The sequence below is a fragment of the Rattus norvegicus genome, chromosome 8 (genome assembly GCF_021556685.1).
Source record: "Rattus norvegicus strain SHRSP/BbbUtx chromosome 8, alternate assembly SHRSP_T2T, whole genome shotgun sequence".
Taxonomy (NCBI): domain Eukaryota; kingdom Metazoa; phylum Chordata; class Mammalia; order Rodentia; family Muridae; genus Rattus; species Rattus norvegicus.
In genome coordinates, this window is record NC_141541.1 from 130,160,874 (window position 1) to 130,170,961 (window position 10,088).

Below are 10,088 nucleotides of genomic sequence, written 5' to 3' on the forward strand. Positions count from 1 at the left end.
AGCCTCTGAGACAGCAATTACTACAGGCAAATAAAAGTTAGTGTTACACAACGCCATGCTGATGAGAGCTGCTGATTGGAAACGGCAGCACACAGTGATAAGGATGCAGAGGACTGGCTATCCTGCACTGCCAATGCGAATCCATGGACGGGTCCTCTGCAAGGAGCACAGCATCAAAGAACATAAAGAACGTGCTTGGCCTGTGACCCAAAAGTTCACTGCTGGGCATTTATGCTGGGAATGAAAACTGTCATGCAGAAATTGACACATAAACACTCATAGCATCCAAGAACAGAGGACGTCCTCATATACTTGACCGAGTATAAGTCCTGCTCAGAAGTGAGGAAAGACCCTGTTAGTGCAGAGGCCTGGGCCGGGGGTGGGAAGTCAGTGTCCGGGGTGTGTTCTATACACAGGAAGGATGAATAGTGCTGTGGATGCCCAGACATGGGACCAGCAAAGGTCCCTGGCCACTGACAGGCCATGTGGCGGGTGCTGTGGTGGATCTGCACATGTGAAAAGACAGTATAAACAAAGCACACAAGTTGACAGAGTGCTTATAGCCTCACTAGTGTGTCTGAACTCACATGCAGAGACACGCACCAGCTTCCTCTTACAGAAACGCAGTGCACGCTGTATGACTCCACAGTTCTCCAAGACCTGGGATGTGCTTACCACATGTGCATAAGTAACCCAAGGTGAGGAGAGTCGAGGCAGCAAGTGGGATTGTTTTTACAAAACAGCCAGTAGTTGATGGATTGTTACAGAACTCGGTACTTACCTCCATGACAGACTGCCTGGTGCCTTCTAGTCTCTTACCCAGATACAGATCCCAGTTTTCAGTAGACAGCCTACATCCTTGTGGTCCTCCCTCCCCTCAGCCTCTCCCTTTCCACTCACCAACAGACATGACCAACCAGTCACACTCGGCATCTTGTTGGTTTTGACCTCCCCTCCCACCCCCAAATCATCCTACTTCTATGTCTCTAAACCCTGGTCTACTTTGGTGAATCTTGGCAGCCACCGTGTGAGCCAGGCTTTGCCTGGGATCTGAGGGAGGCTTAGGAAATGGAATCTACACGTGCACATCTAAGCCTGGGCCTGTCAGTGCCGAGGGCTGATTTACTCAGGGTTTCTCTTTCTCTGCAGCCTCTTCTAGTTCCCGTCTAAGACCCCTAGACTAATAGTTTATTTCGAATACTAGTATTTCCAGGATTATATTGTCTTTTTTTACTGTATTTTACTTGAACATTCCATCTGCAAAAATAATTTTTAAAACTTTCTCATTTAGTTAGGCAGTGGTAGCACACCCCTTTAATCCCAGCACTCAGAAGGTAGAGGCAGGAGGACCTCCAAACTTGAGGCCAGCCTGGTCTACCAAACTAGTTCCAGAACTGACAGGGCTACACAGTGAAATTCTGTCTCGAAAAAAAAGAAAATAAAAATTTTAAAAATTCTCATTAACTGGACCCCTAAACTTAAGACTAAATACATCTCTCTTTTTGTTTACTACTATAGCTTTTTGAAAGCTTGCCAAACTATTTTGACCTTCAGAGGAGAATGTCAGCCTTAGAAGACCAAATAAGCCATCTCCTAGGGGGAATCCAGGTGGTTTATATCGAAGAGCTGCAGCCTGCACTCACGCTGGACGAGTATTACTCGCTCCTTGACACCTTCTACAACCAGCTGCAGCGGAGCAGGGCACCTCCCCGCCCTCAGAGTCTGAGTGGTTTGCAGATGATCCTCAGCAGGTGAGCATGGAACTGCACGGGTGTACATTGAGGCCTTGTCTTGTCTCACTGTGTGGTTCTTGTAAAGTAATCGAATAAAATAAAGGAGTGGGTAAGAGTAGATAATCCTTTTGTAGAGGATTCAAGTTCAGATCCCCCGTGCTAAAATCAGGCAGCTTACAACCACCTGCAGTGCCAGCTCCAGGGGAGCCACTGCCTTTCACCCCCTCAAGCACTGCACTCACATACAGAGACTGAAAGATATACATGCAAGTACTGTATATCATGTATAACAATATACTCTTGTATTTATAAATTAGATAATATATAAATTATATATTATATATGTATGTGTTGTGCTATATTCTATATAATTTTACATACATATACTATATTATATAATCATTTCTTATTTATTTATAATTATATAATCATATATTAGTTATTTATATAAAATATATCTTTATAATAACATCTGTAATATAAATATGATTATATGTATAATATTATTTAAATATAATCATATATAATTATATATTGCTTATTTATATAATTATATAAAACTATATAATATTACATATTTTTATATTAATATATAATTTTATTAGTGTGGCTTTATATAAGATTATGCATATTATATAACATATGTGTTATGTTATATGGCTTTATTTAATGGAGGCCAGGCATGTAGTGCACAACTTTAGTCCCAGTACTTAAGAGTCAGAAGCAGGCCAGCCTGAGCTAAACAATGTAACCCTATCTCAAAAACACAGCAAAAGAATGTCACTGCTTGTGAAAAGAATTGTGTTCACAGCCCTGTTCTGCATAGCAAAAACCAAACTAACAGACTGGAGAGTGGATCTCTAGAACATTCTTTGAACATATGGCCGCTGACCAGTGAAGTCGATCATGTAGAAGCATGAGATGCTAGGTAAATAGCTAGCATGCATGCGCTCATGTGCTCTTTACCCGAACTTAGCTGTGTGCTACATAAATGCAATCTCAGGTCCTCCCTGGCACATAGATCTCCTCATCATCAGTGTCACTATCAATTTAAGGTGGACTTTGTTTCTGCTTTCTTTCTTTTCTGTTTTGTTTTTCTGAGACACGATTTCTCTGTAGAATCCTGACTGTCCTGCAGCTAGCTTTGTAGACAGGCTGGCCTTAAACTCAGAGATCCACCTGCTCTGCCCCCAGGTGCTGGAGTTAAAGGTGTGCACCACCACACCCAGCTTAAGGTGGACTGTGATGATTACTTGTCAGTCACTTGCAATTAAAAAAGAAGCGTTGTCTTTGGAGGTGGTGATATTTCCCTTAATACATGCTCCATCTCAGTGACAGGTATGCACCAAGCTTGCATGAACTTGGGCATTTTAATATCCCAGCCCTCTCGGATCCAGCAAGCCTGCAGTCATTTATGAGAACCAAAGCCCAGCAGGCAAGAGAAAATATGAGAAGAAGAGAGAAGTAAGTACAATCTGCCTCCAGAGGCTCAAGTCCCCTCTGGTGCAGAAGGTCTGACCTTGAAGCAGATACTACAGAGCATTACTTGCATTACAGCTGTTTTATTCACATGTTGGTGTCCTGTCTGTTGCTATCAGTGGGGACCAAAGAGGGCAACTGAACCACCCAAAGCTGCAGTTACAGGCAGCACCATGTGGGTGCTGGGATTTGAACTTGCATCTCTGGAAGAGCTACAAGTGCTTGTAAGGGCTGAGCCATCTCTCTAGTCCTGTTATATTTAAATTCTAAAGTGTCGATGGTTGTAGTTCGTAAGTAGTCCTGTCTCCATGTTGTTTGTACTTTGAACTGCTTGACAGCCAGTGGTTTCCTTCTTACAGATGTTAGGCTGTAGAGCTGTGTCCAGTGTAGAGGAGAAAGGGTCCTCTCCATGACAGAATGGACAGACAGGTGGGCTGCAGGTTCAGACAGATGAGCAAGGGATGAGCAGCTTAGGTCAGGCACAGCCCATCCTCAGCATCCCAGGAAGGACTTCTACTCCTAGTCACTAGGAGTGGCTAAGGGGCATATATAAAGGTTTTTTAAACTATGTATTATCGGTCTAGAAAGATGGCTCAGTGGTTAAGAGCACCGACTGCTCTTCCAGAGGACTCACATTTGATTTCTAATACCCAAATGGTGGCTCACAACCTTCTGTATCTCTAGTTCCAGGATTCCACCACTTTCTTCTGGTGTCTGAGGGCACCAAGCACACAGGTGGTCCACAGGCATGTATGTAGATAAAACACCCAAAACATTAAAAATATTCAATCTTCGAAAATTAGGAATAAGATGCATATTGTTTTTACCTCCCTGGTGCTAAAAAGATTTATTAAATACTTGTCGAGTTAAAATATTTAAAGAGTGAAAATAAATCAGCCAGGGTAAGTCTTGACATGTCACTTGACTGTCTTGTATGGACAGTGCACCATCACCCCATATTGAAGAGTATGTTCGTATTCTATTTAGTAATGACTTACGGTGCCTTTTTTATTTAATAGGTTAAAAGTTATTGAAAATGAATTGATACAGGCTTCAACAAGGAAATTTTCTCTGGAGAAGTTATATAAAGAACCCAGCATTTCTAGTAGACAGATGGTAGATTGCTGTAAGAGACTTCTAGAACAGTCGCTGCCTTATCTGCATGGGATGCACCTGTGTGTTTCACATTTCTATTCTGTTATGCAAGATGGAGACCTGTGCATCCCATGGAACTGGAAGAAAGGAGAAGCCATGAAGTAACACAGATCTGTTTTATTTTCTGAAGAAATGAAAAACTGTTGAATTTATTTAAATTCAGTTTGATATAACGTTAGTATTTACATGTTAGAACAAAGTGTCTAACTGCTGCTATAAAAAAGTGGGTTTTCTTTTTAGTGATCTTATGCTAAGAAACTTGCTTTTAAAAGGTTTTATCCGTATGATGCTGATGGCAAAAGATACTAGAAGAAAACTGTTTCAAAGATCCGCAATAGAAGGTTCTGTAGGAGTCATATATTTTTATATAGTGAATGTGAGTGTATGTAAATTGTGTAGCTCTTTAGGACTGGAACTCAGTTTTTACATGCAACACAGTTTAATGTGCACCTTCATAGTTACACCTTGTAGGCACACACACTTTGTAGCCTATAATCAACAGTTATTCAAAGCAGATGACTGACAAATAGCAAAAATTAAATAACCAAATTAAAAATTAAACCAAATTTTGCTTAAAAGAAAGATTTTTAAATATATATTATTAACATTGTCTGAAACTAGTTTACTAAAACATCAGTGGCTGAGAATTTAAATATGTGATTTTTCTACCAATTAAAATATCAGTGGAGCATATTCTTGGTAGGCACAGGCATCCTCGAGATGAGTAAGATATAATATTCTAACGTAGCCTGAAGCTCCTTAAAAAGCTTTCTTCATTTCTTCAGCTCTGGCCCAGACAGCCTTGTGCTACAGCTCATTCTCAGGCAAAGCATGGCCTCCCCTGGTCTCAGCTGTCTCCTGCCCAGTGAGAGGTCTGCTGTCTGTTCAGAGCAGACCCACAGTGCATTATAACAAAGGAGATGCTAAAGTCAGTTTTTCATGTTTGTGGTTTTTCTGAAACATCATTCATTTAAACAATTCAAATATATGTTCAAAATAAGAAGTGGTTTATAAAAGGATTGTGTGTGCCATGTGGCTTTTGACCCGTGCTATTATAAATGTTGCCATAAATACTCTCTATAAGAAACAGTCCTTAAGTAGATTTGGTGGCACACATCTTTAATCCCAGCACTTGGGAAGCAGAGACAGGTGGATCTCTGTGAGTTTAAGACCAACCTGGTCTATAAAGTGAGTTCCAGGACAGCCAGGGTTGTTAAACATAGAGAAACTCTGGGGCGATGGGGAGGGGTCTCGTCAAACATGAAATTTATTAGAAAATTGGTCGGATTAAGCTATGTCTAGTATCAACTAATATGGAATCTTGTATAATCTGTGTTACATTGGATTTGTCTCAGAACTAATTGTTTCATAATAAACTATGCCTTGGCCACCATGCGGCTGCTTTCCATGTTCTCTAGCCATTGAGTTTCATGACTGTAGTGGTAGGAAGTTACTAGACAGGATCCTGTGAACTTCATTGCAGAGGTACATCCTCTTACCACCACAGAAGGCACAGGTGAAGCCTCTGGTACAAAATGGTCTCCAAAGGAGCCCGAGCTCAACTCACATCTGAGCTGTTCCCCATCCCCTCCAAAGAGAGCTGGGGGCTACATCCTTAACTCCAGCATGGGCTGCCACAGCCCCTCTTCCTTCCTTTGCACCTTTAAGGCTTCTATCCCTTACGCCGCCTCTGAGCTGATGAGAGAGGAAGGCTTTCAGAAGTGGGCTCATGAGATAAAGTGCCAGGGCCACTTGACTCCTGGAACCTAAAGACTGAGCACATACCAGCAGAGGGCCGTCTAGGCCCTGTGGTGGTGGGTGGGCTTACTCTGCCCACGGACCTAGAAGCACACAGGGGAGGGAAGACAGCCTGTTCTTTTTGGTCAGTGTGCAGTCACTTGATGACATCAAAGGCAGACCTGCTCCAGTCCCAAGCCCAGAGTGTTACGGTATTGTTTGTCTTGAGACTGGCCTTTTATGTAAAGCATTGTGGGTCACTAGGAGCTCCAAACGGTTACAGGCCAATAGTTGGCCTTTTGTCTCTACATAAACTACCTATTTCCTTTGGAGGAGTGTTTTCTGTCTGTGTTGAAACCTAGTAAAACACAGCTGCATCCAATCAAGAACCAGTGTAACGGGTCCATTACCCCCACCCCCAAAGCCTACAGACCAATATACTAGATCTGAGCATGCTTTCTGTGTCCTTGTTACCTAGCCTAAAGCTCTTCTTAGCTGAATACTATTGCACCTGCCTATCCACCTCCTCAAGAGTCAGAAGAAAAAGAATGGGAGAGATTTGACCCTCCCCAGAAGTTTTCCTGATTTTCTACAGGTTGTATTTGCAGCCAACAGAAGCCATCCTGGGAGTGGGTACAGGTGCTATGGTATCGGCAGGTTGCTGGGCCAATAAGTTGACTGGGATCCTTTTGCTCTGGTAGGAGAAGTTCTTCAGTGCTGATCATTGGCAGCCTCTGTAACCGTCTGCTTCTAGCAGCAAGGGATGACAGCTGAAGTCCGCAAGCAGCAGGTACTAAGAACCGAGCCAGATTCCAGCCTTCACAACACTTGCTTATCCAGAGTCTTCATCACAAGAGGTTCAGGAAAAGCTTGGTCAGGCTGGAGAGATGGCTCGGTGGTTAAAGCATTGGCTGCTCTTCTAGAGAACCAGGGTTCAGTTCCCAGCACCTACATGGCTACTTATAACTGCCTGTAACTCCAGTTCAAGAGGATGTGTTCTTGCCTTTGTGAGCACCAGGCACAGATTTGGTGCATAGATGATAGATAGATAGATAGATAGATAGATAGATAGATAGATAGATAGATAGATAGATAGATAGATATAATAGAGATGGATGGATGGATGGATGGATGGATGGATGGATGGATGGATGGATGGATTATAGACAAAACATGCATACACATTAAATTAAAACAGTAAGAAGTGGGAATCCCAGCTCTGGGAGGCAGAGGCAGGTGGCCTGGTTTACACAGTGAGAATAGCGAAAGACTGAGGTGACAACCTTTCAAGGAACTCTGACATGAGTGCCTGTCCTAGGCTGGAGCCGGAAGACACTAGGGACACTAAGCACAGTCCTGAAGCATGTGGAGTGCTAACCTGAAAAACAAGTTTCAGCCCCTTGGCTGTGCTCTATGTCCAGTGAGTGGATCCCTGGCCTGTTCTCATTCCACCCAAGGCCTGCTTCTGTCCCACAGATGATTTGACTCCAACACCAAAACTGCTGAGTTCACCCTCAAAGTGTCAAGACAGCTGAGGAGGTAAAGGAAGATGTAGAAGGCAATCAGAAAAGTTTGTATTGGGTCTGAAAGCGTTTTGCCGATTCCTGTAAACTTGTTCTTCTGGGGGTGCGGCTGATGGGACCTTCAGAGGGCACTGCAAGTGTAGATGGGCGACCGCTCCCTTGGCACTCCCTAGCTCAAAAGGAAAACCGGTTGTTTCCTGTCAGCACGTTCCTTAGCTTGCAGGACAGGGCCCAGGGCGGAGAGGGGCTAGCTGGAAACACCCGGGCCAGTGGAGGGGACACTCCCAGGTGGTCCTGCGTCGGCAGAGCGCTCCCTGGTGGGGACAGGACACGGGGCATGCCCAGGTCGGGTAGAAGCAAGCTTCCTGTCCCGGGGCCTCTGCCCACAGCCTCGGGGTTCACTGGGGAAGCGGGTCTGTGAGCAGCCACCGAGCAGGGTATGTTCCCTCGCGGAGACCTCGACCTTGCCGGACGCTTCTCTCCAGAGGCTGCAGGTGTAGTCCCCTCCCCTGGAGGAAAGGTGGTTTCTCCAGTGATCTCGTTTACCCAGACAAAAGAATCTAGGAACTTCTTCTCCTGTTCAAGCTGACTCCTAGACATATCTAAAACGGAGAAAACGGGATCAGGCGGCACAGGTGAAAGCTGCCCTTAACTTTTGGATAATCTTTTCCGATTTTTCTTTTTTTCGAGACAGGGTCTCTCTGTGCATCCCTGGCTGTCCTGGAGCTCATTGTGTAGAGCAGACTAGCCTCCAACTCTCAAATCTGCCTGCCTCTTCCTTCCAAGTGCTGGAATTAAAGGTATGTACCACCGTACCCAGATTCATTTTCTTGATATAGAAGGGTTCTGGAATAGCAACATTCCTCCATGACCTCTACTTGGAGGTTCCTGCCTCGCTCGACTTCCTACACTGACTTCCCTTAGTGATGGATGTAACCTGAAAGTTGTAAGCTGCAATAAATTCTTTCCTCCACAAGTTGCTTTTGGTTATTGTTTTTTATCACAGCAGTAGAAACCTAAATAAGATGTTTGGATGTACTGAACACACACAGGTGTTTCTTATTACTCCGAGTTCTACGGCATTTGCATTACATTGTGCTTTAGAGATGGTTTTAAGAATTCGAGAAGATGACAGTGTACTGGATGTAAATACCAACTCATTTCTAGGAATCCAAGGTCAAGGTGCCAGGCTAATTTATTTTGGCTTCTATTAAACTACCTGCTTGTGCAAAACCTCCCCCTGAAGCTGCCAAGCAAGATTACAGGGCGTAGTTTTGCCTTTAAAGGCCCCTTGCTCTAAACACCTGGGCTACATTTGGGTCCCAAATACCTGAGTATAGTCCCAGCCAACTGGCATCAAGACTTACAGTTGGCTATAAAGCATGTCTGAGTGGTCTTCTCTGGTGGGCTCCCCATCACCATCTAAACAAGAGAAGGGTTTAACCCAAGTTACTAACTTGAGCATGGAAGGAGCTAAGTGGAAACCATGAGAAGGAAACTAGTTAAAAGCTGACTCTTCCATTTCTGCCTTCACTATTTATTTTTTAAAATGAGTCGAATCATTTACTTAATCTGCTAAGAGGGCCTCCATTCTTCCTTTTGCCTCATTTCCATGATCTTGATATTTGTACTTCTTAAGTAAAATGAAATTTATGTTTCTATTGTTCAAACTCTTTTTCAAATCAAGAGACCACAAAGACAACCTGAGAACTAGGTCAATGTGACTTAAAAAGCAGAGCTTTTTGAAACGGGCAAACCACAATGACTTCAAGAACTTTTGACAGTGTGTTTGTGCTAAATGCTAATCACCAAAGTTCCACTTCTGTATTAGGCTTTGCTTGCTTACAGAGATCATGAAAGACCTATAAAAGATTCCCTCTGCTGCAGCCGAGGGCCACTTCCTTCTCCTCCCACTCCCATGATGAGCAAGTCGGCCTGGCTGTAGTAGAAATTTTTGCCTTACAATATTGCTGTCTCTGGGACTCCAACACTCCAACAGAAAAAGCTATCAATAAAAGTGAGGGAGAGCCAGACATGGTGGCATTGTTGTGTCTCGGAGCTTTTAAGAGGTGGCAGGAGGATCAAGACCTACAACAACAATAAATAAGTCAGCAATTGTTCTAGCAGCAGTAGGAAGCTCATGCGAATTCTGCCTGGAGCAGGTGCAAGGACTGTAAGTCTAGGACACTTTCCAGAGAGCTTGGCAACAACTTTGCTTTCTTTAGAATGGACACAGCAGCTATTGCCTTGAGTAACTCTACTTAATCTATCACCCAGGCCAACCAGCAGGATTTTGACTCTGCATTCTCTGAGCCTCTGTGTGCACAGGCAAAGGAGCCTCCTTCCTGTCATACACTCCACTCCACCCTCTCAGGCCCACGAGGCTGACCTGCAGGAATATTGGAAGGTTGTTGGGTGGTGAGTCTGTACAGATAACTTCACAGAGTAGGAATAGTGTTAG

At 43.8% G+C, this 10,088-nt stretch overlaps 2 protein-coding genes across 33 annotated transcripts in view; one reads left to right on the plus strand and one right to left on the minus strand.

Annotated features, from left to right (window-relative positions):
• Tcaim (T cell activation inhibitor, mitochondrial) overlaps positions 1-5,760 on the plus strand; it is a 31,258-nt gene extending 25,498 nt beyond the window's left edge. For 28 of the 29 annotated variants that reach the window (NM_001433879.1, NM_001433880.1, NM_001433890.1 and 25 more), the window contains 3 exons: positions 1,519-1,751; positions 3,066-3,197; positions 4,232-5,760. In NM_001433879.1, the coding sequence (NP_001420808.1) occupies positions 1,519-1,751; positions 3,066-3,197; positions 4,232-4,472 (606 nt within the window). In that variant the 3' untranslated portion in view covers positions 4,473-5,760. The remainder of the gene's footprint in view (positions 1-1,518; positions 1,752-3,065; positions 3,198-4,231) is intronic. The other variant, NM_001110838.2, reaches the window with a different exon arrangement.
• C8h3orf86 (similar to human chromosome 3 open reading frame 86) lies at positions 5,404-10,080 on the minus strand. Of its 4 annotated transcripts, XM_087560199.1 has the most exons (4): positions 10,017-10,068; positions 8,995-9,049; positions 8,091-8,229; positions 5,404-7,796 (listed from the first exon to the last, which is right to left on the minus strand). In XM_087560199.1, exons 2-4 carry the CDS (start codon positions 9,047-9,049, stop codon positions 7,667-7,669), a joined length of 324 nt encoding a protein of 107 aa, XP_087416325.1. In that variant the 5' UTR covers positions 10,017-10,068; the 3' UTR covers positions 5,404-7,666.
• Between the last annotated feature and the right edge of the window lie 8 nt (positions 10,081-10,088).